Source organism: Fringilla coelebs (assembly GCF_963513975.1).
Source record: "Fringilla coelebs genome assembly, chromosome: 8".
Taxonomy (NCBI): Eukaryota; Metazoa; Chordata; class Aves; order Passeriformes; family Fringillidae; genus Fringilla; species Fringilla coelebs.
This window is the reverse complement of record NC_140066.1, coordinates 18,364,461-18,392,174: the sequence shown is the minus strand read 5'-3', so window position 1 is coordinate 18,392,174 and position 27,714 is coordinate 18,364,461. Positions and strand designations below refer to the sequence as shown.

At 44.6% G+C, this 27,714-nt stretch overlaps 1 protein-coding gene across 1 annotated transcript; it reads left to right on the top strand.

The window, feature by feature from the left end:
• Window positions 1-911: 911 nt before the first annotated feature.
• ALOX5 (arachidonate 5-lipoxygenase) lies at window positions 912-26,057 on the top strand. Its single transcript, XM_084210514.1, has 14 exons — window positions 912-1,081; window positions 4,764-4,962; window positions 6,422-6,503; window positions 8,060-8,182; window positions 11,363-11,469; window positions 12,996-13,168; window positions 13,886-14,032; window positions 14,131-14,334; window positions 14,560-14,646; window positions 16,234-16,412; window positions 19,099-19,220; window positions 21,363-21,463; window positions 23,299-23,469; window positions 24,691-26,057. Exons 1-14 carry the CDS (start codon window positions 932-934, stop codon window positions 24,868-24,870), a joined length of 2,025 nt encoding a protein of 674 aa, XP_084066640.1. The 5' UTR covers window positions 912-931; the 3' UTR covers window positions 24,871-26,057.
• Window positions 26,058-27,714: the final 1,657 nt, after the last annotated feature.

Below are 27,714 nucleotides of genomic sequence, written 5' to 3'. Positions count from 1 at the left end.
GAGTAACTTTGGATGATGAAGAGACTGGGATACTTGCAGTGCATGGTGTGTTGTGTCAGTGTAGTGTGAGTGTAAGGAGCACACAGAAGAGTAGGCGTGCCTGCACACCGGGGTAGCTTGGAGGTGAGGTTACAGAGTGCAGAGCAGTTTAAGATGAAATCCTGTCAATGTAGAGGTGGTGAGGCACACGGGGCTGTGCCGACGTGAGCCGTGCCCGGTAGGAACGGGAATACTGTGTGCAGCAGTGTGCTGCAGAGCCGAGAGCTCTGGATGCTGTGTAGAGTTGTGAAACTGTGGCAGCTTATCAAGAGGAAAGTAGAGCGTGGAGGGCTGTGTAAATCGTGGAGCTGGTGCACAGTGGGAGGGCAGGTGCACGGACTGAGCCCAGGCTGCGGGGCAGGGATGGAATTCCGGATGAAGGGTAGCTGTGCCGGGGCAGGGACTCGGGGCAGGGCTGGAATTGGGGTGAGGGGGTGCTGTGCCCGGGCAGGGTGCGGGCAGGGATGGAATTCTGAATGAAGGGTAGCTGTGCCGGGGCAGGGTGCGGGGCAGGGCTGGAATTGGGGTGAGGGGGTGCTGTGCCGGGGCAGGGTGCGGGCAGGGATGGAATTCTGGATGAAGGGTAGCTGTGCCGGGGCAGGGTGCGGGGCAGGGCTGGAATTCTGGATGAAGGGTAGCTGTGCCGGGGCAGGGTGCGGGGCAGGGATGGAATTCCGGATGAAGGGTAGCTGTGCCGGGGCAGGGTGCCGGCCGGAGGCGGCACAGGCGGGATGCGGTAGGTGTGCCGGCCCGGCGAAGGGGCGGGCAGCGCCGAGCCGCCCTGTGCGGTGCCGGAGGAGGCGGCGGCGCTGGGCAGGGTCCGGGCGAAGGCAGGAGCGCGGCTCAGCAGCTCCGGTGGGGCCGTGCCGAGCCCAGCCGAGCCGCGGGGACCATGCCGTCCTACACCGTCACGGTGGCCACGGGCAGCCAGTGGTTCGCGGGCACCGACGACTACGTGTACCTGACCCTGCAGGGCACGGACGGCTGCAGCGAGAGGCACCTCCTGGACAAGCCCTTCTACAACGACTTCGAGCGCGGCGCGGTGAGTCCCGGGCGCTGCCGGCACCGGCACCGGGCGCGCCCTGCCCGCGGAGCCCCGGCCCCGCCGTGCGCGCTCGGCCGAGCCTGGGCAGCGCCCCGAGGGGCTGGGCAGGGCTGGGCTCTCTTTACGCGCTTGTCTCCGTGTGCCGGTGCTCCCGAGCGGGACACTGAGGTGCCCGCTGCCCTCCCCGGCCGCCCATCATCCGCATCCCTGCCCTAGGGATGGATCCCTGCCGTCAGTCAGACCTTGGGAAAGACCGGGCTCTTTGGTACTGACTTAGGATGGGCTTTCAGATCTCCTCGCACTTTTCTTACAAATACTAAAAATAATAGTGTGTTTCCTGTTGATAGGTGATGTTTAGGGTCGGTATTTACTAATAGTCAGAGCCTTGTTATCTCCAGAGAATTGACCAAAGAGGTAAGAGCATCTAGTGGGAATTACAATGCCTGCCAAGAGAAATGTGTAGGGCAACGTCAATGAAAGCTGAAAAACAGCATGAATGTGTGAGCATGAAGTTGTGGCTGGGCCATCAGCCGTACTCTTCTTCTTAGCCCAGATTTCTGCTGTTAGCTGTGCCCTGTCCTCTCTGTGGTCCTATCACCGTGTTTCAACTATCCAAATGTAATTGCTTATACTCTGAGCATTGGTTTAGAATGGCATTCATTTATTTATTTGCTTATTGTCCACTCTGGAAGTAATAGACTTTTTTTCCCCCCCTTTCCAAAATGGATTTTACCTGGAAACAAAATTCACAGTTTCTAGAAGGTCTGATGGGATAGAAACAACTTTGAAAGTCTTAAAAAGATATTCAGAAGTTTGGAAGTTAGATCTCCCACCACATGTACAAGTGAATCTTCAGTGTCATGGTGCTGCTTTGCCTTGAGGTGTGTTTTTTCAACCATGTGGTTTGCAGCCTGAATTAGGTCCGTGGTCTCTTCTGTGTTTAACCTCGTGGACACACTTAACAGAAGTCAGCATTTTGAGTAGGTGTTGATGGCATGTGTGGCTGTGGTCCCCCAGATATTTACCAGCCACTACTACTGAAAGTAATTTTCTTTCATGATTGAACTCCTTAGCTTAGGACCTTGTGTCCTGAATCTCCCCAGTGGACATCCAGTCATTGTTTCTCTCTTATCTGCTGAATAGTCACATACTTTAGGCAAAACTGAACAACATTAGCAGGAGAGGTTGAAGGAGGCCTGAGACTGTCCTGCAAACTGAGGGTTCGGGCGCTCTCCCAGGAGGGCTGAGCCTGCCCAGCTCAGGAGATCACCACCAGGGTTTTTGACAAGGCAGTTTGCTCTCATTCCTGGGCTGCAGAAGAGGGTTTCAGGTGGCTCTGATGGAGAGCCTGGCAGTACTCAGCATTCAGCTGGGCTGGATCCTGGGACCAGATCCAGCAGGAGCAGAGATATATCCACTAGGTGACATAGTGGGTGAAATACTAGGTGATATAGAGGTGTGGGTGTTAGCAGCAGTCAGTTTTTCAGCATGTATTTGTTGTGGGCCATCAAGGTCTGTGTTCTGTAAAGTGTCTGGGTCACTGAACACTTCTTGCAGTACAATGTCCTACATTTTGGTTTTGAGGAGGTTTTCTTGGGGAATGCAGCATCTTTTTCCAGGCACCTGTTCAGGTTACATTGTGCCCAAAAGGCTGTGTCTTAGGAAGATGTTGTGCAAGGGAAAGAAGGAAAGAAAAGAAAAATACCAGTACAGAACTAGAAAACTTAAACTGAAGAAGGCAAGAAGACTTTGAGTTTGGTTTGCAAAATGTAGCAATTGTTTTCACAGTTCTGCCTTTAGAGTTTCTTTGAATACCTTTTTTTTTTTTTTTTTTTGCAAAGCAATTCAATTGTTAATCCTTTTCTAAAACAAGTAACAGTTTTTAGTGGATGAGCAGAATTTTGCAACATTATTTTGTAAGTTGTTATCTACTTTCCAAGTTTAGGGGTTTTTTTTCCTGATGTTTGGCCAGGGTCTGTAGTTCCATTCTTCTCATAATGTCTTAATTTGCATTATTGCAAATATATGATTCAAGAGGGCATGGGCCAGATCTGAGTAGGAGATTTGCCTGGCAAATGTTGACTGAGGGAAGAATATGTGGAAAACCCTGAAGGAATTTGCACAATGGCAGCTCAGTTGTAGTTTTTCTGACTTACTTCAAGCCCTGGGCACAGGCAATGTTGAAAGTCATAGTTTCTTTACTTTACATAGTGTCTTTTTAGTAAATTCCTCTGGTGCTGAGTAATTTCAAAGTTTATGGTATCCCTTAGTTCTCTCTTTCCTTCCTGTTCCCCTTTCATCTGCTTTTTTGCTTTTGTTGAAGGAAACATGCTAACATGTATTTCCAGAAAGGTAATGCAGCTCTTTGCATTTAGAGCTTTATGCTTATACAAAGAGGAGTTGTCTGTGCCATCCTTTTTCCAATATAAGAATGGTCAGTAGGAATCTCTCCTCAAAAAGAGACTCAGGTTTTGCATGAGATTAAGTTGCTTGAACAGCATGATACAGGAGTTTGGACAGTCCAATAGTCTTCATTACTTCTGTTCTCTCACTCTGCCCTCAAACTGTATAAAAGCTCTTTATAGCTCTGGTTTGCCATACAGCCACCCTGGTGTGTATCAAGAGACCTCGTACAACAAATGGCACAGAAACCTTGAGCAACCAAGTGTCAGTTCTTACCTGCACCTTGTACATTCTCTGTAAGCTGACACACCTCTACTCTATTAGCAAAATTGTCACCTGAGGTGAGCCCATGGCAGTGCTGGCTTGGAGGCAGCAGAAGCTGTGTGAGGTACCAGGAGGGAGCCCTCCCTTTCAGAACTGCCATTAAAATTGGAATGGTGAAGGTCATAAAAAGATTAAAAACCTCCAGGATCATTTAGGTTAATTTCATGTCCTTCTTGCATTACAACAACAGTAACCACCTGAGGGCTCTGGTAATATAGGCATGTAGGCTGTTACCAGAGGAATGAGTTTCTTTTGAAAGTTGACTGTCAATGTGACATTTCTATCACTCCTTGGATCCAATTCATATTGCTCTTTAATTTGAATCTTATGTGTACATATCTCTGGGTGTGACATTGTACTTAAATTCCTTTGTACATCTGAGCCGTACAAACATAAAATGTAGAATTGTCCAAATTTGAGCTGTATAAACATAAAATGTACCATTGCCCTCATTTTAAAAAGGGAGAACTGAAGAAGACCAGGAAGCAAAAGACAAAATGGATTTTGGTGATCTGGATACTGTCCTTAGTCTGAAGCACACATCACTAATGCACAAAGGCCTTTAAATTCCTGGTCCAATGTTCTAATCTCTTTAACATCTTTCCACTCCAGCTGGATGAGTAGATGTGCCCTAGCAGTACCTCCTTCAGCTCTTGCTAGGAGAGTAGTGAATGGTTTCATTGGCCTGTTTTTCTAAGACTTGCACACATTTCAAGGAGTAATACTCTTTTTAGGTTGCATCCTAAACGTTTCTCCATTTCTGGAGTGGTTTGCATGTTATTGTTTGCTCTTTTTTTTATCTTTCTGTTGCACAGCAGTCCAATAATGGGACTTCCTTTTTTCACCCACCAGAAGCTGGAAAGCTGTGTGAGGAAAGACTAGGTAGGCCTGGGTAGTGCTGGTGGTGCTTTCTGCATATGCATTGCATCACTGGCTGTATTCTGCTCTGCAGGTGGACTCCTATGATGTGACTGTGGAAGAAGACCTTGGAGAAATTCAGCTAATAAAAATTGAGAAACGAAAATACTGGTACCAGGATGACTGGTACCTAAAGTACATCACTGTTAAAACCCCAGTGGGTGACTATCTGGAGTTCCCGTGTTACCGCTGGATTACAGATGAGAAGGAGGTTGTCCTTCGAGATGGAAGAGGTGAGAGCTATTAGAAACCAGATTTCCTGCAGAACACCTGGAATTCTTCCATCTCTCCTTCCCATTTCTCCACATACCTTCCAATCTTCTCCCTTCAATGAAGACCCTCTGCCAGTCCCTGCTGCATCCTAGAGTGGCTTTCCCCACTAGGAATGCTTTTATGAGCAGCCTGTTGGGCCAGGCACTGGCAGTTGGGTTGGATGTTTTGGGAAGCACATACAAGGAAGAGTCCTAATGCTGGCTTGTTACACTGGTCTTGAATTTGAAGGTTGACCCTAATGCAAAATTTTTGAGTACTCTGACACCTACTTGCCATGACCATGGTTTGGGCAGACATTTGTCACTGATGTTTGCTTGTTCCTCTCTCTGGTACCTGGGGTAGGTTAGCTACTGTAGTGTTCTGCAGCATGAGTGCTTGAAAGCAGCTGAAACAAGTGTGAGGTGGTAGGAAATAAATGTTTATATTCCCCTTACATTTTTGGACACTCCTGGCTGGGGCATTTTGTGTTTGAAGTCTTTCGTCCTATAATGACAACTATGTGTCAGTTTATTTTTGGTCTTTCAATTTTTCATAATTTGCTTTATAATAACTGTACCACTTCCATGGAAGGCAGCTTTGTGTGGCTTTCAGAATATGGTGAGGCAAAGGACAAGAGCAAGTGAAACTTTCTTGGTAACTTGAACACAACCACCTGGAAACCATTAGCCATGTGTGTTATCAGCTGTATTACATCTGATATGTCCAGCCCCAACCCCAAACAGCTTTTGTCATGAAACTTCTACTGGTTTTATCTGCCTCCACATTTGTGTATGTAAAGTGAGTCTCGTACCTTGCCCTTTCTCTGATCACTAAGGAAGTCTCTGTGTTATTTAATGTTATATTGAATTCATGGTCAGAAGAGCAAAATGTCTGGGACTGAAGTCTCATTGTTTTTACTTTGTGTTCTCATGACTGGAAGATGTGATTATTGCCCCAGGCTGGCAGGGGAGAGCTTTGCTCAAGAGGAGAAGCTTGGAAATGTTTCCTGCACATGTCTTTTAGTAGAAAAGATGATCAGGAATAATGTTGTGGTTTCTCTTATTGATGGGAAGTCCCTTAGATGCTGAACTGTAAAATTAGTTCCCAAGACTCTCTTCAGACCATTTAACACTAGATATGTACAGCAAATATCTACATTAGAAATCCAAGGTTATATATAGTTGAGACAAATATTCCTAGTTTGAGCTAATTTTCCCTTGGAAGCACCAAGTCAGGAGCTTATCTTCTTCCACAGATTCTCTAAGGACCTATGTATCCACTCAAAGGTACTAAATTGGACCATGTAAGCATTTCCCACAGAAATTTTGTAAAGGTATAGGTCAGAAGTTTGATGATTTGAAAACTTTTCTGTCCTTCTCAAAACCTTGGCAGTGATAGGCAGAGGAGCCTCTTCACCCTGTCCTTTTTCCCTGTTAACAGCAAAGCTGCCCCGGGATGACAAGACTCAGATCCTCAAGCAGCACAGGCGCAAAGAGCTCGAGTCCCGTCAGAAGATGTACCGGTGAGTTCCCCACTGCTCCAGGGTCTGTCCTCATCAGGTCAGAGTCTGGCAGAGTATATTCACAGTACCACATGCCCCTAAATACTCAGCTGCTGGATAAGAGAAAGCCTGAGTTACCATGTTGGCCGTATCTGGTTTTTACTTGGATGGAGTTCGTTGGACAGTGATGATCCCCCTGATGCAAGTGGCATTATGGATACTTGTACCTCAGATAAGCCTATCTGTGAGACTTCCAGGGGAATTCAGTGGTACAGCCTCTGGGTGGGCCCTCTGGCACACCGTTGTGCTTTCCAGGAAATCTTAGGGATGATTTGAAGGCATATTTCATTTGCCTATTACAAGCAGTACTGCAGTTTTAGAACATGATCTGCTTTTCCTGGAGCTTTTTGGCTGCTGCACCAAGCTAGCTTGAGTTGTTCCCTGAACCAGGGTGCAGTGAAAACCTGGCCCTGTTTGAGTGAACTGGAACGTGCTAACAGAACACAGTTGTGATATATAAAAATCTCACATATGTACATTATACCTGTATTTTTCACATATAAATATATGCACACACATGTATGTATTATATATGACATATATATTATGCTGCCATAGACATTTTTTCCTAGTCAGTGTCGTGATGAGAAAATTCTGCCTTTTCTCAGAGGGTAACTCCAGAAGGCATTTGACATGGCCTTTTGCTAGAGATGAGCTCTGTTAAAATAACGAGAGTTTCTTGCACTTATATCTCTTTATTGGGAGACTAGGGGTCAGGGCAAAGGGTCTATTCAGAATTGATGGAGTGAGGCTTGGTGTATGTGCTGTTTGTTTCATTTGAACAAGAAAGGCTGCTCCCTTCAAATTACAGGAAATAGAGCAGAGGAAAATATGGTTAAAAAGGAGGTGTGTCACAAAATTTTATTTACGTATGCAAGAAGGAAGGCAAAGCCATTTGTAATTTCAGGGAAATAGCTACTTGAAATTCTGATGCATAGCTGATAATACACAGTGCAGTCTGTGTGTCACAGGCAGTTTGGAAAAACCATTGAAACAGTATTCTTTACAATTCACTTTCTTTTGTTTTGAAATAAAAATGGGGCAAAGAACGTGTGCCATGACTGTTAGGAGGTTGAACAGTTGAATCAAGACTCCTGGAGAGGGCCTTGTGAAGGAGTCTAAATACATGCCTGTGTAGTTTTAGCTGCTGTATCTCAGTTCTGCAGAAGTGTAGTCCCAAGAATGAGCATGCATTGGGCAGCTGTCCCCTCCTCTCACAATACATTTGAAGATACTGCCAGTTTCAACCAAATGTGGCAAGTGTTTAGAAATACCACAGATATTAAGTTACTTTAAGCTTTGTGAAGGTAGGTGGCCAAGTAGATGCCTTCCAGTCTGCTTCAGGATTCTGTGGGGTACTGGTAGGTGTTAATGTGGTGTAAATCACTTATTTTGGCCTCAGTGAATCTGACACAAAATTCTATTATAGCAGTGAGCCACCAAAACAGTGGAGATCAGGACACAGCTCCCGTGCTGTTAAGGTTTCCTGGTTAGTCAAACCTCTCTTGTTTTCTCAGCTGGAAGGAGTGGCATCCAGGCTTTCCCCTGAGCATCGATGCCCATTCCCACAGTGAACTGCCTCGTGACATCCAGTTTGACAATGAGAAGGGAATTGACTTCATCCTGAACTACACGAAGGCGTAAGTGTTTGCGGGACTTCAGGAGCCTGCAGGATCTCTTTTGGGGCAGGGTAAAGATCTTACCACTTTTTAGGTTTCATTGAATCTCAGAATCAGATTATTTTCTCCAAGTGCTGGATCAGCAGCCAATCAAAGTATGAAAGTAGGAATTTAATGGGTTTGTTATTTTATTTTTTAGTTATCAATATTTATGTTTTTCACACTGGGAACTGACTGAGCCTTTGCATTCTTGTTAGCCATGGTTTTGGTTATAGGCAGATGGAGACACTGGTGCACACCGGTGGAAAGCATCAGCAGGACTACAGGCACCTGAGACCTTGAGATTCTCACTCAGATCTCAGCATTGTCCCTGGAGATGCCTTTCTCCTCTGACTGTTGATGATACTTGAGAAGATTGTCATCAATGCACCCTTGACATCCTGCTGGAGAAAATCTTTTCCTAGCAGCTCATCAGTTATCCACACCTGAGTGTAATCTGCTTGGGGCAGCCAAGTTACTGCCCACCCACTTGCACGTATCATGTCATTGAGGGAAACATTGGATGGCCATTGGATGAGCTTGGATAATCAATCCTGCAGAGCTCTGGAATAGCACAGTGTCAATGAGGCAGATGGGACCTCTCTGGCCTGTGAGTCTCCTTCTGTGCTGTCTCAAATGCCCAGGTCATGCAACACTGTCTCAGATATCCCACCATACGGTCAGGTGGTGACATGAGACAAGACTGGTCCTTACATGTCAGAGCATTCTGGGTATTTTATTTATTCATTTATGCAGCTGAATTCCACTACCAACCCAGAGTCAAATCAGCATGGTGTTAGCCAGTGCAAAGCAGCTGTTTCCCAGCTCATACAGAAGATCTGAGTGATGCAGGAGCAACAGCACCTGAATGCCAGAGATGAGAGATTTGCCATTAGGAGACATATGCAGTTTGGAGGCTGTATTCCCCTTCCAGCAATCCCATCCTGCCAGGCTGTGGCATATTGTCAGAGAGCCTGAGTCATTGCCAAGTGAAACTTGGAAGTGACTCAACAGAGTGCAGGGACATCTATCTTTGTCATTGGCTGTAAGGGGCCCTCCCCATGAAATAGGAACCTGAAACTGTTGCTGACAGCCAGCCATTCTGGATAACTGGTATGACACAAAACATATTTTTCTGAGCAATGGCAATGCTTCTTGTCTGGCACATTTGGCTGAAAAATCTAGACCTGTGTTTCTGGTCAAGTGAATTGTGAAAATCTTTGGAGAAGAGTTTGATAGCCCTTATCTAGCTATCCTGATGTGCTTTGGGAGCTTGGAACAACTGTTGCAGGAATGGAGTAGAGAAACATGGGGGAAGGCATGGGGCTTGTCTTCAGTTTGAGTGCAGTAGGAAGGAAGACAGAGAGGTATGTCTGAAACCCAAAGGCAAAGTGTGGCAATGGGCAAGGAGAACTTTTAAGGGAATATGTGAGAGCTGGGAGAGTTATATGCTACATAGGAAGATGTGGAAGAGGGGAGGGGAAAGCCCTTTTTCTTGGGACATGTAAAAATGAACGTAGAGGAAGATACATCTCAGGTAATCTTTATGCTGTTGCAAGGTTGGATTTTTGGATGCTGTTGGCAGTGGATAACTCTATAAATTTAAAGGATTAATTGTGTGTAGGTGGAGATAATCCTGAAGGTGCCTGGTGCTGACGTGACCTACACTATCTGGCAAATGGAAACTCTCAGCCTGGATTCTGTGCCAGAAATGCAGGCTTGTGGAGCTATTTTGGACCAGTGTTGCATTTGAGCAGATTAAGTTCTACAAGCAACTCTGACTTTTTTTTCCTTGCTCTGGTTTCTAGTGTGTGCCAGAGACTTCAAAGTACTTAATTTCTTGAGGAAAACATATTTTTGTTTCCTGAGTCCTTTGGAAGCTTTTGTACAGTGATTCTGTGTCCCTGTTGGGTGTGAGAAGACCTCTGGAGAGGCCATCACCTGTTCTAGCCTAGACAGTTGTGTAACCTTTACTTCCAAACATGCCTCCAGGCACCTCTTAGCCTTGACTGCCATCTGCAGCAGCAGAAGCAGCCCATTCTACGTGCACCCATCTGGGCTTAGTGCAGAAGCAGCTCCTTTGTTTTGTCTGCATTGGGGTCATGCTGGTCTAGAGCCCTCCTTCCAGAAAGCCACTGGCTGTTTCTCCAGGCTCTTCATCCTCTCCAGCCAGTTCTGATCCAGTCTTTCCTCTATATTTGCTGATTATAAATCCACCCTCCTGAGATTCTCCTCAAATTCTTTTGGGGAGGTTTTCATACAGCACTGTGACTTTACTTTGTTGTCTGCCCTGCATATCTTCGTGTGCTGTGTGTGCTTTTATTTGTGTGTTTAAAGTGACAGTGGGAAGCCAGCTTTCTTTTTCAAGTTCATTATTTGCTTACTAGTCAAAGTAAATGATTTCCATCTAATAACAGCGGTTTAGCATTTATGCAATAATTTAGGACTCGTCATTTCATATAAAAGGAACTTGCTTGGCTGTGCTGTATTTGCTGAATTAGCAGATGAAGTCAGACATTTCTGGCTCCCAGCCCTCTGTGTTCATGTGATGTGTGCAACTAAGAGCCTTGGTTTCTGAGGTTAGATGTGAGCATCAAGTTTATCCAGCAGCTCAAATAAAAAGAAAGCTCTCAAAAACTCAGGCCTCACACTTTCAGGATCCAGTCTGGCCTTTGTTGTGTAGATACTTACAGCACTGTTGTTCTTTTTAGGAATAGTGGCTGCCTGATCCTGGGTTATCTTCTGACTTTGTGCACCTCTCTGAGTCTCTTTGTGTCGCCACCCCACTTTCTGAATTGGTGTTAGGAGTGCCCTCAGCACTCTTAGCTGATGTTAACCACTGACAATGTGTGAAGCACCAGCTTTTCTGACTACAGTTTTTATAGGTCCTAAAGCACTGCCACTGCAGGCTGCTGAGAAAAATTCTAGAATGGAGTTCTGTAAATGCAATAGCAGAAGTTGGGCTCTTGATGTGCCTTTCAGCCTTGTGTGTAAAGGTACAGCCTGCAATATTAATTCTGTAAGGTGGCTACTTCCACGTTCCACTACCAAAGTTTATTGTGTCTAGATACATAAAAACATTGAAAATAGTGGGAGTGGGTATTGAGAAAGCTGGAGATTATTTTTTTTTTCCAGATTTGTTTTGCTTTGGTTTATTTTTAGGATGGAAAATCTTTATGTCAACCGTTTCATGCATATGTTCCAATCTTCCTGGAGTGATTTTGCAGATTTTGAGAGGATTTTTGTCAGAATCAGCAACACAATCTCTGGTGAGTTTATCAGCATTTGCTCATGTTTGCGTCATAGAGTGACTGATTAGTTGTCTTGTTTGATCATCTGATTAGGATGGATGTGGCTGATCTGCTCTTCTTCTCTCCAATAAATAAACTGTATTCTCTGAAGTTTTACTCTTCTTCAGGCTGCCTAGGGATCAATTCACAGAAATAAGAGCAATTATGCTTTTCTTGGGTATAAACCCAAGCACACAAGGTGGCAGAAGTATTAAAAATTAATTACAGCAATTTGTTACATTTAATAACATTGCTTCCTAAAGTACTTTTAACGCAATAATTAGATATGATCTACAATTAATTTCATTGATAACATTTCCATATTCATGAGGAAAGCTCCAATTCTGTGACATTTAAACATTAAGCATCAGTCTCAGTTATGTTAATACAAATCTGTTTGCTTTTCTGCAAGCCTTGGCAGAAACGGGGAGAAGGTGGATCAGGGCATTTTTCAGTCATGCAGCTTCTGTCCAAGGTGCTGAGTAATTTTTTTCTTGATGCAGACTTCAGATAACAGCACCAGACTCATTAGGCTGTTGATGGAGATAATGTAAATGTCATTTAATATAAACTTAACTTTTTTCTGCTTTATGAAAAAGCATTCTGGGTTTAAGACTTTTTTTTAAATTATCACTGCATTCCCTCAGGGCTTATATTTTTAATATTTTTACCCTGTTTAGAAAAATTAATTGCTTTCAGAAGAAGTCCTGCCTTGTTTAAAACTAGCCAGTAGTGAAAACTTCACTACCTTCGTTTTTCCCCTGAAGACACCAATGGGGTTTTTTCATATTAACTGAAGTGACAAGATGACATTACAAAACAGAACACTCCAACTATAGAAAATATCCAGTAGTACTACATATGTAATAATAAAGTGATAGAGTATCCAAAACTAGAGACGTTAATCTGGGTTTATGTCAGCAATTGAAAAATAAATAGAGGGAAAACAAGTCAAACAAGCAAAACAACAAATGAGGAGTTTTACTGAGTCAGAGTCCAAACCCTCCCCCAAATTTCCTTCACCCAGCTCTAGCCTAAAAGGACTGCTCCAGCCACTGCTGTTCTTTCCCTACACACATTGATGTGCATTTCCTTTCTCCTGCTTGTGCCACCTGTTTTTGAACTTACCCCTCTGCACTGCATGCCCTGTGAATTTGAAGAGGGGGATTTAAAAATGCCATGGAAGACCTGAGAAGGTGGTTTACAGATGAAGAGAGTATTGTTCATAACAGTGAAATATTTTATTCCTCATTTCTTCTATAAATGGATAAACAAATTACCATCAATTTAATTCTCAGTGTGAGAAGAAAGGATTTAATTTTCCATTTAACTTCAGTGATATTTGTTAAAAGTCTGTCACCTTTTGAATCCTTTTCTTGCTGCTTTCTGTATTCAAAGTGGCAGTGCAGTATAACAAAAAGGTGAGAGGGAAAGGAGGAATCCTACAATGCAGTAGCTATTGATGCTGCACAGATATTGATGCTATAGGCTTGCTTTTCCTGTAGAATATGTGATGCAACACTGGAAAGAAGATTTTATGTTTGGCTACCAGTTCCTGAATGGATGCAATCCTGTGCTGATCCGGAGATGCACAGAGATACCCAAGAAGCTGCCTGTGACCATGGATATGGTAGAATGCAGTCTGGAGAGGAACCTGACCCTGGAGGAGGAAGTGAAGGTATGGCTCTGCGTCAGGCTGGGCTCCACCTGCTCCTTCTCACATCCTCTAATCTCCAGAGCCTGTTCTTACTGCCTTCAGCCACATCTCCTTTCCTCAGGATGTGTGATAGGTGATGGCAAAGATGCTTGTCTCTGCAGACTGGCAGTGCTCCTGCTGGCTTTTCTCCTGCTGTCCTGCAGCTGCAGGCCATGCCTGTCTCCAGGTCCAGTGGAAGAGCTGTAACCTGGAGATGAACAATCCCTTGTCACTGGTTTTCTCTGAAAGGTTAGGCATTGACTGAATGCCTCAGAGGGGAAAGGTGCCTCTTCCTTTCTTGGCAGGGTTGTTCCCACTAACATACTGAAGAAGGGCTGACAAGGGTGCCTTGCATTTGTTTGTGCCATTAACACAGGATTCTCTTCAGCTGGCAGTGTAAAACCTGCTTGCATCTGAGTGTGACTGCATGAGTACCAAACAGATAGAGGCTCTTTGCTGGAAGGCTCACTGCCAGACTGTGCAGATACAAGCCAGGTAGTTTGTGCAATGGTTCTTGCTTTCTCAGTGCCATCATTCTTGAGCTGCCATGAGCAAGGGCAAGCCAGGGGTAACTTGTAACCACCAGGCTCATGTCAGTCTCTGGCCAAGACTTCCCATTCCTTTGTTCCAAGCTGCTTGCGTATCATTAAAACACATCATGCTTCTCTTTTTTATTTTGGTTGGGTTTTTTTCCCACAGCAAGGCAACATTTTCATTGTGGACTACGAGCTGCTTGATGGTGTGGATGCCAATAAAACAGACCCCTGCACAATACAGTATTTGGCTGCACCCATCTGTCTGCTGTATAAGAATCTGGAGAAAAAAATTGTACCCATTGCAATCCAGGTGGGCTTGCTGTCAGGGTCTTTAGAAGGCCACACTGTGTGTTGTCTCATTTTAAACATGTAGGACTGGGGGTTTCATGTTCTTTTGATATCTTTCAGCTTGGTCAAAAGCCTGGACCAGACAATCCCATCTTCCTTCCTTCAGACGCTGCATATGACTGGCTGCTAGCCAAAATCTGGGTCCGCTCGTCTGACTTCCACATCCACCAGACAGTGACCCACCTCCTGAGGACACACTTAGTGTCAGAGGTGTTCAGCATAGCCATGTTCCGGCAGCTGCCTGCTGTGCATCCCCTCTTCAAGGTCAGCTCTTGCAGGAAGGGAGGGTCTGGGTGGGGTGGGGTGGTTAGCACATCACTTGGACAAACCAAAAGGAAGTTCTGGTGATCGTTCAGCTGAAATAGTTTAACTGGCTGCCCTGCAAGATAAGATACAGCTAAACCACCAGGACTTCAGCCTTTACATCTGGCTGCTGTTGAATTCAAATTGAGAATTTTCCTTCTTTCATTTGTTTTTTTCATTTCACAGCTCTTGGTGCCACATATGCGGTTCACAATAGCCATCAATACCAAAGCCCGAGAACAGCTTATTTGTGAATGTGGCCTTTTTGACAAGGTGGGTAAACTCCTGGTGAATCTTCATTGTTCAGGTCACTTCATCCTTATCCATGGTTCTTTGCTCTTCATGGTTCCATATGTCCATATCCTATAATCATCACATGCTTTGTTCCCTGACCTTTCTATTTAAGGACAGGCATAAGTAATGCCGCCTGAGACACAGGGACACGGAGCTGATGCCTTGTTGTGCTAAAGATGTTCTCTTTTACCTCTAAGTAGCCAAATCAGAGCTGGCCAATGTCAGTCAGTATCTTGCTCATTGCTGATGTGCCTTTGGGTTATAATATAGGAGTGCACAAAAATTCCTGCATGTGTATCCACATAGTTAAGACCCCAACTTCTTTTAAATACTCAGTTATTCATCTGTGGGCAAAGGGATTTGTGATTGCAATTGGAAACCTTCGTCACAGACAGACACGTAGGCAGACAGATTTCTAAGACCACAAAGAGTGTGTTTGGATTGCAGACTGTCTTCTTGAGTTGCCATAAGCAGCAGACCTGCTAGGGCTGAATCCTGGGTCACTGAAATGTGGCTGTATGTCACACCTTTATCAATGCTTTGGGTGAGGGCTGGCATGCACCCTCAATAAGTTCACAGGTGACACCAAGCTCCCTGGGAGAAATGGAATGCCACATGAAGGAACTGCAACAGCCTGGCACGCAGCAGTCTCTGTGACAACATGCTAGGAGCGTGCTATGGAGTTTGGGGAGGTTTCAGAAGCCCTTTCAAGGAGGGAGCCTATGTTTCAGGACACCTCTGTCCTTGTTACACCGCTGGCACCAGGTCAAAAACAGCTTCCTTGCTTCAGAGTTTTTCACCCAAGCAGAATAGAGGGGTTAAATCCAGACACCTTTCCTTGCTGCCTGTACTCCACTTTGCATCCCTTTAAACAGAAGTGTCATGTACATACCCCATGCATGTGGGATGAGTGTGTGGGTAAGACCTGCCAGCAAGGATCTGGAGTTCCAGAATTCTTTGGCTCCAGTGCAGATGAACAACCAGCCAGAGGACAGTAAATGTAAGGTCACAACTGCTACAACACTATGTCATATGCTAGAAAACAACTTTTGGGAACCCTTGATGGTGGTTATCTGAAGAGTTTTGCTGTGCTGTCTGTTGTGGACACGCTGTGTTTTTCAAATGGAACATATACTGAAACCTTGGCCACTCCTCATTAGTCTCAACCCAGCAGGATTGATCTCCTGGCATTTTTTCCAGGGTGACTAAGAGTAGCCTGCATCCCTAAAAAGTTGCTCCTAAACTACTGCACTGATGCTGGAGCATAGGGCTGCAGGGAGTACCATGCTTTGATGTTGCTGTACTTTATTAGTGTATTCCAGTATAAAGCAGTGCCCATAGTGCAAATGTGAATATTAGCAGTGATTCCTGGGAGAGGTGTGAAATCCCTACAGTCAAAATGAGCAGTTCCAGTAAACCTCTGCAGTTCGGTACTTTGTGTGGAGATGTGGTTTTCTCCTTGGAAAACAGATTCACCAGCATCCTGTATCCCATCTCCTGCTAATTTGTAAAGCCACAAAGGGAGCACAATCTCCCACTGCTCCCATCTTGCTGTTCTTCCTGCAGGCAAATGCTACGGGTGGAGGAGGACATGTGCAAATGGTGCAGAAAGCAATGAAGGATCTGACATACAGTTCCCTCTGCTTCCCTGAGGAGATCAAAGCTAAAGGAATGGACAGCAAAGAGGATATCCCCTACTACTATTACCGGGATGATGGCATTAAGGTCTGGGAGGCGATAAAGAGGTAAAAGACCATAGTTCTGGATATTGGCTAATAAAGTCACAGAGACACAGACCTCCTTTTTTTCCTCCCCACTTTGATCTTCATGGAATCTTGTAAACAATATCTGGGCTGGTTAGTCACATAGTGCCTTTTCTATCCAGTATATCTTTTCTGAGGAAAAATATTTAGTCATACATGCACTCTTGAAAGACTGGTAATTCTTGCTTTTTTCAGTTCTGTTTCCTTGCATTTTGTATTTCAGAGGACCCTTTACAAGTATGTACTCTTCTACAGAATTTAACAGAAATTTAGTGAGTCAGAATTTAGCCTGCAAAAGGAATTTAGTTATTTTTTTTTAGCTATGCACAAGCCAAGAGAGGACTCAGTTCTCTGAGCCAGCCACATGAGCTCATCAAGGTTCTTGAGGACTGAAAATATAAGCTGGCTTCCATGGTGGATCTCTGTTGAAACTCAGTAAATTGGGTATAAACTGGTTGGAATAAAACTTTTCCTAAAATGCCTTAAAATTTCGAAGTCTGGGTTTAATCAGGAAGGGCAGCAGTTCTGAGTAAGGAGAGGTTCTGCAGGGCTGCTCGACCACACAATCATGGCTCCTTTTCAGACCTGAAACACTGCCTTGAATGATTTACATGGATTTTATTCTGCAGTGGCATTTCATTTAACAACCAACGTATTTTTGCATGGCATCAGTTGCTTACCAAATATGCAGCTGTTTCTGATCACATGACTTTTGAAAAGCACGATCATTAAAAGTGATCAGATCTTTTGTGTACACAAAATAGGAGTTTTATGATGCGAGGATAATGTTGGAAGTTCTGGGGACATCTTTGTCTCCCGTGTTTTCTCTGTGTTTTGACAAGGGCTTATCTTTTTATCTTGCAATATTTCCTGCAATTGTGAGTGCCCATTTGAGAGAAAAGGAAGTTGTTACTTTGCTATGGTTGTTTTCTTCATGTCGACTTTTTTTTGCTTTTTTTTTGCCTTTTTTTTTTTTTGTCCTTCTTTTCTTTCCTGTGTTTTCTTTGTGGATTGAGATATGCCTTTCAATACCAGGTAATACTTAGTCAAGTCAATTCAATTTGACTGTGGGTGTTGACCTTGCTGCAGGGTGATGTTACACTGCCTCCAGCTCGGCTGGGAGCTGTGAATGTTTGGTTTATAAATGGAGTGGGCAGCACCCTTCTGAGTGTGTGAGATCCTGGCCCATGAGCCCATGGCCATGCATGTGTCTGCTCACCAGGAATCTCCCACACTGTGCAGGCCTATCAGTCTGCACTTTTTTAATGAAATAATTTCTATCCCCAGCATTACTTCACATGCTGTAGATGGGCTAGGCCTAAGGAAGCTGGTAAGGTTGTTCCCACAGAAACCATGAGTCTCACATAGCAAATTTGTAAAGTCCTCTAGTCCTCTTCCTGTTTCTGATCTAACTGCAGATAGATACACCAACCCAAAGATATTTCAGCCCAAAAGGTCCCACCCACGCTTTATACACTGACTTCTATTTGCACAGAAAGGGGTCTGAAATGCTGCCATTTTTTGAGAGGAGGATCCCCTTCCTCCCCTTCCATTTGGCCCCTGTCACCAGGGCCAAATGCATGGAGACAGAACTCATGGAGAGTGGCTTTCTCTCTGCATGTTGCAAAGTTTTTGTTTTCCTTTCATTTCCTCTGGAAGCTAAAATTACTTAAACTTCTGGCGTTTATTCAGTTATTTGTCTGCCTCAGTGACAACTCTTGATTGTCTGATAGGGTCCACATTGACAGATTTGTAAAAGTCTCTAAATTGCAATAAATGTATAAAATGTATAAATTTCTATTTTCTTAAGGGATAAATCTCTTTTGGGTAACAATTCTTCAGTCAGCTTCTACAGTCAAGTGTTTCACCCTATGGGTTGTTGTCAAAATATTTAGCAAGCTACCTGCAGAGTAAGAGAATATCTCAGCACAGCTCCATTAACCAGTCATTCAGTCATGAACTGCAGTTCTTCAGGAAATGAGGATTTCCTATTTTCACTGCTTTCAAATCTCCTTGTGTTACCTTAGTGTTTTAAGAGCCTTTCTTTCAGGAGTGAGCCAGCCTGGGAAGCTTTCCTGGGAAGAGGCATCTTGAGAAGAGGAACTGAGCAGGAAGGTGTCTGCTGTGAACAGTGGGCATAGGATTCTACACCTCTTCTTCCCAGGAGAAGTTTCCTGGGCCACTTAAGCCTTTCACAAAAGGATCCAATGGGAGGGATTGGAGCATCATTCAGGAGCAGCTTTGGAGTGTCCCACACACAGGGAATGGTACTGGTATCACAGCTTGGGAACCCCGCTGTCCAGTGTGGGAGCCATGTGGATATGCAAGAGGGAGTCTGTATGGAGTGAGGAAAGGATGTAGATGTGATGACAGAGGCTGTGCAGGAGCAAAGCCTCAAACAAGAGAATAAAGTGCACAAGATTTTTTCAGGGGTTGCAGTGTGGTCCAGGACCTTTTTGTTGGGGGAAGAAGTGATGCTGCAGTCCTAAATGAATTTAAGTTGTCTCTGTTAATTGCCACTGCTTGTGGGAAGGAGATAGGAGGGATTTGAGACCTTCTCTTGTCCTTTTCCCTTTCCCCATGTAGCATCTGCAAGGTCAGAAGATCATCTTCTGGGATGGCAGACTTGCATTCTCCTTTCATTTTGTTTGTTTGTTCCTGTCTGCAGTTTTGCAGAGGATGTAATTCACATCTACTACGAGAGCGACGAGGTGGTGTGCGAGGACGTGGAGCTGCAGGCCTTTGTCAAAGACATCTATGTCTATGGAATGAGGGGTGTGAAAGCCTCAGGTAAGGTGTGATGGCCCAGCTGGGTCTGCAGCTGGTCCAGTGCCTGCTGGCAGCAGTGCTGGGTGCACAGCACAAGTCAGAGACCTGCTCTCTTCTTGGGCTAAAGGAGCTGGGTTTATGGTGAGACCCTGGCTCAGGCCATCTCTCAGGAGACAGCTCCTTCCTTTGACACAGATTCTCATCATGAGCTTCAGCAGCTTGTGTAATCTCTCTACACAGGGGACAGTCCTTTGGTTTTGTCTGCTCATGCTTTAAGCATTAGGGCCATGTAACACACTATTACTGTGTGTGTTACCGTCACCAGGCAGACTGACAGACATCAAGGAGCAGTGAGGCCCCTTGAATCCTCTCCTCCAAACCTCACACTAAATAAGAACATGTCATAACCTCCCAGGAGTATGTTGCTGCATTTCACATTTGTTCAGCATTTATGTCTTCATTGAACTATTCTACTCTCTTCAAGATACTCATAATTTCCAAGAAATATTTTCCTTTGCTCTGTCTCTTCTCACTGCCTCTCTTTTCTTGCAAACCATTACTTGGCCATGACAGCTTCATCCATAACGCGGCTCAATTTGCCTACCTGAGTAAATACTCCCCTGTTGTTTCCTAAGCATGTTGCTTTTCTCTTCCACACACATTTTTTCCAAGCAGATTTTCAGGAATTTATAGAGGTGGCTGGGGATTCTTCCTATTGTCCTGTCTGATTTAAATCTGTCAACACCTGTTGGCCAGTGACCCAGGGCAGATGGCTCTGGTGTTGCATGCACACATTGGAGTGCCAGATGTCCAGGTAAAGGTGTGATGTTTCCAATTATTATGTTCTGGTGGATAAAAGGCTTCTGGGTTTTATTTGCCTGGACAAGTAAAGGTTCATTTTTGTTTGCCTAGCTGTCTCAGCAAAAGCTTAGAAATGTTGTTCCACCTGGTAAGGACTTCATGCTCACCTAAGCATCATGGTATGAGACAAGTACTGAGCCTTCCAGGGCTCCAGCTGGGGTGGATGCTACAAGCACCACTGGTGGGAGGACTGCCACTACAGATGGGAAACCTACCAGGCTTGTAGCATTTTTTTCTGCACTGCTGCTGCTCCAAGGGCTGTATCATAGAGAATGGAGATTTGGCAGGGTCTGTAAAGTATGGGAGGAGGCTAAATGAGGGAGGCTGTGGCACTTGTTTCTTCCCTGGGAGGACTGCTGTGACTGGGAGAATGCCAAACTCCTTAAAAGATGAGCACAGTGTACTTAGAATAGCAGGACACAGGAGGGGATGGTGCATCCTCTCCTCTTTAGGCTTGGTGGCTGGCCAGAGCTCCCTCTTCCCTCTTGCAGGCTGAGTTCTGCATCAGGTTGGAGGTGGAGATATGAATCAGCTGGCACAGGCAGCCTGGGCAGGGGCAGCTTGCCCCTGTCTGTAGCTCAGCTGGGAGCAGTGGTCAGGTTGGGCTGGGACAGGGGTACAATGATTTAGTGAGGACAGGAGTGATACAGGGCTGGGGTTACTTCGGTTGCAAAAGATTTCCCTAGTCCTTGACTATTCTGTTTTTTCTTTATATAACTCTGATTATTCTCCCTCAAAGACAGCTTAATGCGACTATTTCTGTTCCTCATTCTGTTTGTTTTTCAGAAGTTCTCATTTCCTCACTTCCCATTTCAGCGAATCAACTCTCCCTGCACTCTTTCTTGCAATACACTTGATTGCTGAACCTCAGGCCTTTATAAATACAAGCACATGGTCGCTTCCTCCTTGGCATGAACCTTCCCTGCTCTCACTGCAGACTGAAGAAAAATGAAGCACCTGAGGTCCCTGCCCTGGGCGTTCCTTGCTGCAGGGTAGGTAGGACAGGAACACTTGTTTTTAAAGGCATAATGATACTTTTTCTTTCCCTTTTGGAACACCACATACTTTGCAAACAGCGGTGATGCCTCAGAGGCTTGTATGAAGAAAGGCTGTTTTTACAGCTGCACAGCCAAGGCACAGAGAGGTGAGGAGCTCCTGTTGGACCACACAGCAAGACTCATAGAATGCCCTGCTTGCTCTTCAGACACTGCTGCATGGCCCTCTAACCCAAGGCTTTTGAGTACTGCTGGGTGGCTGGGTTACTTCATTGCTGGGTCAAAGCTTTTCTTCTCCTTCGTTTAGGGTTCCCTAAGATGATCAGGACACGAGAGACGCTAGCAGAATATCTCACAGTGATCATGTTCACTACATCGGCTCAACATGCAGCTGTCAATTTTGGTCAGGTAGGAACCTGTGGGAGGACTGTTCTTCTTTCTGGGCTGGGAGGTACATCTACCAGGGCAGGGCCTGAGAAGCATTTTTAGTAGATGTACAGAATTTCATTACTTCTTTTTTCTAGTCAAAATGACTGCAGAGCCATCTACAAATCCCTGTGAAGTCTGTGGAAACTGAAGTAATTTGGAAGCTGAGAAAGGCATTTCAAGTCCTACACATGCACCAAAGATCAGATTAGGGGTTCTAACTCATATATTTTAGTTTTGTTGATTTTATTAGGGGAATAATTTTTTAAGCATTTAAATGGCATTGCTGCTCATTTCTTGAGTTTACAAACCAAGCGGCAACTTTGAGCTTCCTCTAAAATATTTGATGTTATCCCTGTGTTATCCCTGCCTGCCTTGACTGACATGTACTGCCCTGAATCTATAGTAACAACCTGCCTTTCAAATTCTGTTTCTTTCAACATCAAGGCATTTTGGAAAGCAGATTTAACAGCCAGAAGCAAATCACTTTGTCAGTCGCAGAGCTTTTTCACTGAGTGGGTGATCAGTCACTGAAGCAGGTTCCCTGGGGAAGTGGTCACAGTTCCAAGCCTGTCAGAGTTCAAGGAGCATTTGAATGGTGCTCTTAGTCTAATGGTTTAGTTTTAAGTTGTTCTGCAAGGATCAGGGAGCTGGACTAGATGATCCTTACAGGTCCCTTCCAACTTGAGATATTCTATGATTCTGTGAGCTTTTTTTTTTTTGCATGTTCTCACTTCAGGCATAGGTGGTGTCTGAGGTATCATCTCAGAGATAAGCAGAGAGACCATCTTTCTTATGGTGGTTATTATTCCCAAATACCCTACATCACTTTTTATGCTGACCCTCCTGTCCACCCCTGCAGCTCAGGAGCCCTGGAGAAGGTCTGGAACCTGGTGTCTAATGAACTCACACTATTGCTGGGACATGTCCATGATCAGGGACCTCTGCAACTATTCCCTTCTAATTTATCTTTACAACTGATTGAGCCAACTCCCAGTGCCCCCCTCAGGATATCCTGTCTGTTCAAGTACCACCAAGAAACCATCTCTTAATTTGGCATACAGGGATATGCAGCCCATCAGTAAAAGGATCTTCAGCCATGGAACCAAAAGGCAGAGAGGGCTGAGGGGAGGAGGAGGAGGTAGCTGTGCACTTCTCCTCAGGCAGAGCAGGGGGTATGTATGAAGGTAATGAACAAGTGCTTGGGAAAGAAAGGGTTCTGGTAACTGCAGCATCTTAGATGGTGGCAAAACTCAGGGTCACATCTGAGGCAAAATGAGACATCAGCATCTCACTGCACTGAACCAGGCCAGAGATGATTCTGAGTTCCCAGTCTGCTGCTCACCTGGCCATATCTGCTGCCTTATTCCATATTTCTAGATGAACCAGCATGCTTTATCTCTGTTAGTATCTGAGCACGTGGGCATTCACTGTGGGCATGTTCTTGGAGGAAGTTTAGCATTAAAGAGAAGCTGGAGTAAAGGCGATTGCCTCAGGTTATCAGAAGGGAACTTTGTTTAATAAAATATTTAAGGCCTTAGCCAGTCTGCTGAATTTGGGCTGTGTGGCACATGCCTGTGGTTAGCAGAATAAATTCTCCCAATTAGATTACCCAACTCTCTCTCTCTTGTGAGTTCCTGAGCAAAACAGTAAGGACTTCCTTGTCACCTCCAGTCCTTCTCTAGACCTTCCCTGTCACTAGTACCTTCTCTATTACAGAACCAAACTCCCTGTTGGCAAGCTCCTGACTTCCTTTGGTGTGTTCCTAAGCAGCAGCCAGGGCAGGTTTTCACTGTGGTCCCTTGCTCTGTGTGCAGTATGACTGGTGCTCCTGGATTCCCAACGCCCCACCAACAATGCGCTGCCCTCCCCCAACAGAAAAGGGCACAGTCACCATCGAGCAAATTGTGGAGAGTCTGCCAGACAGGGGACGTTCTTGTTGGCATCTTGGAGCTGTCTGGGCCTTGAGCCAATTCCAGGACAAAGAAGTAAGTCAACCTCCCTGCTCTAGGTGCTGGGGATGAGACCACGAGGGCCACGGCAAGATTTGCGCAGACCCGTGAATCTGTAGCGCTGCCCTGTGCTTGACTTGGCCATTTCACCTTTCTGTGGAGATGTGTCAGTGCCGTGGGTTTGCCTGTGTTCTGCCAGATGCAAACCAGCTCTGACAAGGAAGTCATATTTTTACTGCGAGGCTGTCTCAGCTGTAATCAAAGTTTTTAAGCTTGATCATGGCATTGCTTGGAAAGGATGTTGGTGTGGGAGGCAGAGGGCTGCAGAGGCATGAGGGTTGTCCCTGCAGTGCTGGGGAAGAAGGTACAGCAGTGCTGTGTCCCCATGTCCTGTTCCTTTGGAAAATCTGCTCCAGTGCCATGGGCACTACAGCTGTGTCTTGTGCCTGGCAGGTGAGGAGTGAAAACAAAACAAGCCTGCAGAAGGCTTTGCAGGCATGTAAAGCCATGCAAGGCTACAGGTTGTAGCCATTTCCCTTGTGTAAAATGAGGCTGTAGGGACCTGGTTGTTTCACACAAGGGCTCTGCAGAATGTGTTTTGAAATCCTTAAATAGAAGATGATGGACAGAGGGTACTTTAAATTCAGTTTCTCTGTAAGAAGAAAGCAGTACTAGCAGAGAAGCTTGTCCTATGGGAAATAGTTCCCAAATGCCCAAAGCAGTGCCAGTGTGCATATTGGCAGTGCACTTTTCAGAGCACTCTTAGAGTCCAAGCTGACTAAAGCTTGAACTGTCGTATTCAACTCTGAAGGACAGTTTGAAGTCAGCAGAATCTTCCACTGGCACTGAATGAAGTAGTCATTTTCCTTTTAAGCCTCTGGCTGTGAATTCCCCTCTAACACTATCCTTTTTTCTGGCAGCATAAATCTTTGGGTGGCTATAGAGAGATCTGGCGTAGGAAGCTCGTCGGACTGACCCCTGCCTGAATACAAGTGCATGGCTTTCAGTGGATGAGGTCTCTTTAGGTCAAGGAGTGCCATGCAGACACCTGAACCAGCACCACAGAAAGATGCAGGGATGGAAAGAAGCAGCCAGCAATAGAGGGAAGGTGTAGGCTAGCTTAAGTGTTGATAATACTATTTTAATAGAAGCATTTGTGAGGAGAAGCTCTGGGTGGTGTTCTGCCAAATGGCATAATATTGAAAACTACTTGCCTTTGCTTTCTCAAAGCTTGGTCTCTTGGTGTTTTTCAATCAGCTGTTTCTGGGCATGTACCCAGATGAACACTTCGTGGAGAAGCCAGTGAAAGAGGCCATGGCAAAATTCCGCAAGAATTTGGATGAGATTGTCAGCACCATCACCGAGCGCAACAAGAACAAGAAGCTCCCTTACTACTACCTTTCCCCAGATCGAATTCCCAACAGTGTTGCTGTTTGAGCACATAGCCAGGGGAGTTTGAAGGCCTGTAAAGCTAATGGTGTTTTTCTGTTATATGCTCCTTCAGTTAGCTTTTCAGAAATGGGTAAGAAACCCACCCTCTCCATCAGAGCTTCTTTAAGTCTATTTGAACTTTCAAAATAAACTTGGTTATGACCAATCTTGCAAACAAAATCTAACTGACAACCCTCTAGGTCAAATTTGTTACAATTTGTTATTTTTTCAGTATTTTTAAACTAATCTTAGAATCAATAGGCATGTTTGTAAATAGACATGTTATCTTTCCCTCTCCTTGTCAAAACAATGTAATCACAGATTCACTTACTCAATGGAAATAGTATCATGAGCAATAATCATGTCACATTTTAAAATCCTTCCTGTTTTTAATAGGTGACCCTGGTGACATTAAAAAATATAACATTTAAAGTTTATGCATTGTTTTGAATCTGATTAATGTGAAGTATTTTCACTACCACCATGAATATCCTCATCAGGATGAATGTAGAAGCAGGAAATTTTTTTGACATAGCTGATGGGGTTTTATTGCTTTCTTACCAAGTTCATGTGAAATGACATCTCATAGGAGATGAAAATTTTGTACCTTCTTAAACCTAAGTATTTTCTACATGAAACTAGGAGGGTTGTTTTAGCCTCTGCCAGCAGAGTTTGGTGTCATTCACATGTAGGGTCAGCAAGTACAGACCTAGCAGTGCTTATGCTCAGTTTGTTTCACTGCTGAGGCTGTGGGGTTTGGGGATAGTTTCTTCTGTTTTGTGGGGAATGGAGAGGATACTTTGCATAATGGAAAAATTTGTGGAGAAGGCTTAATGGACAGCTTCTAAGAGGAATCAAGATTTGGCCAATTAAGCATAACTGGCATGTTCCATCTTAGGTAAAAACCACTGAGTTTTGTCTGTTTTGTTTAGAGGTGTTTATGTTCAAACACTTGGGCTCTGGTAAAAATTGAGAAAGCCACTGAAAAAAAACAAAATTGAGGTTTGTGAAATTTAAGATGTGGTTTTGCTGATTAGAATTTGGGTTTATTTTTCTGAGAATTTGTTCCTTGTACTTGATCTGCCAGCATGCAGTATGTTTTCTCAATAGTTAAGAAAGTTTCTTGTGCTAATAAAACAAAACTGAACATCTAACTTCTATTTCCTAATTCAGCATCCAATGATATATGTCTCAAAAACCTTGTAGGAATAAACAAAATGTGCTGTGTAGAGAAATTAAGCTTATGTCATTAAGAAATACAGTTATTTCTATCATTCATGTGTAATTTGGAAAATAGTACTACTAAAATATACATCCTTTCATATGAAACAGGTGTGAAAACTGATTTTATACCCTTCACAGCAGACTGATTCCTGTTTTTAACTCCCCAACCAAAGACTTTGAGAAAAATGTGGAAGGTAAAACCATTTCCTATTACTGAGTAGTACACTTATGATTTATGCATCATCTTCTCACTGCAGCCCATGAGAATTGATGAGTGTAGAAGCAGAGTAAAGCAGCATGGAATAGGACCAAGGAATCAGAGACAACTTAATGAGCCCACTGGCTCAAAAACAGAAAAGTGCAACTTAAATGCAACAAGCTGATGCAATATATCCAGCATGCTAGCTCCAACTTTTGTCTTCCTTCTATGTACAGAGAATGTCCTCTGGCTTCAGCTTTCATTTGATAATGATTTGCATAGTCAAGGTTTTTTTTAGAAAACAAAATATGGAAGGAGACTGGTGGATGTTCTCTCTCACCTGTGCACTCTGCTGTCGCCTGTGGACCTGGGATACAAGTACAGTTGATGGGAGGTTTGGGGAATTAAATGTGTAGCTTTGAAAACTGGCATTAGCATCTGATTCAATGGCAGGAAAGGCTGTGGGAAGAGGTAAAGATGTTAAAACTAGTACTGACACCAGAAAAGAAGCAGATAGCTGCAAACAGTAAAGTGCTTACTCTTCCAGGGGGCCTGGTCCATGTTGCTCACTGTACACTCTCAGCTCTGTCCCACTCTCAGCTCCCTTTTCAGCTTGTCTCCATGTCTCAAAGCCATGTTCCCGTGCCCAGGCCATGGGTCCCTTCCCCATGTCTTTATCCATGACTTGCTCAGAGCTGTCTCCTAAAGTCATGGCACTGGGGTACAGCACCCACTTGCAGGTGCCCTCCCAGGTGGAAATGGAAGTACCAGCTCTGTCTGAAGTGTGTTGTGCACTCAGCTCGTGGCAGACATTAGAGCTGGCTGTGCCTGGCCCCAGCTCTCCCGGGGTTTGACAGCCAGCACCTCGTGTCTTGGCTGGTGGCTGCTGCTGCTGCTGGCCAATCCAAGGGAATACAGCCTGGCTCTTCCACTCAGTCTCCTGTGCTGGAAAACCAGCTGCAGTGATTCTCAACTGGCTGGAAGATTTAACTATTTCCAGGAAGTCCTTCCAGCATACCTGAACCTGCTGTCCTCTTTTTGCAGGGTGATTTTAACTCTATAAACAACTTTTTGTAGGGTTGTCCCTTTCCCATCCCCCAAGCAATAATGTGATTCTCACTGCCCCAAAACCAAAGCCCTCCTACTTCTGAGTCATCCCATATGAAGTAAGCGACCCTTTTCCCACCAACCCCCATTTTACATGTGGGGAAAAGGAACAAGAACAATGAAATTCAGTAGATCAGCTCTGATTTGAGGTTCTTCTTTTACAGAGAGACTGTGAGAAAGCCGTGTATCTGAAGCATGCTAGTTTCATCCTTCTAGAGAGAACTTGGACAACAAGTTCAGGCTTGGTTGCTCAAAATGACTTGCTCTGTTGTTGTGTGTTGAGCAGAACTTAAACCAAACCCCCAAATATGTATTCCTAA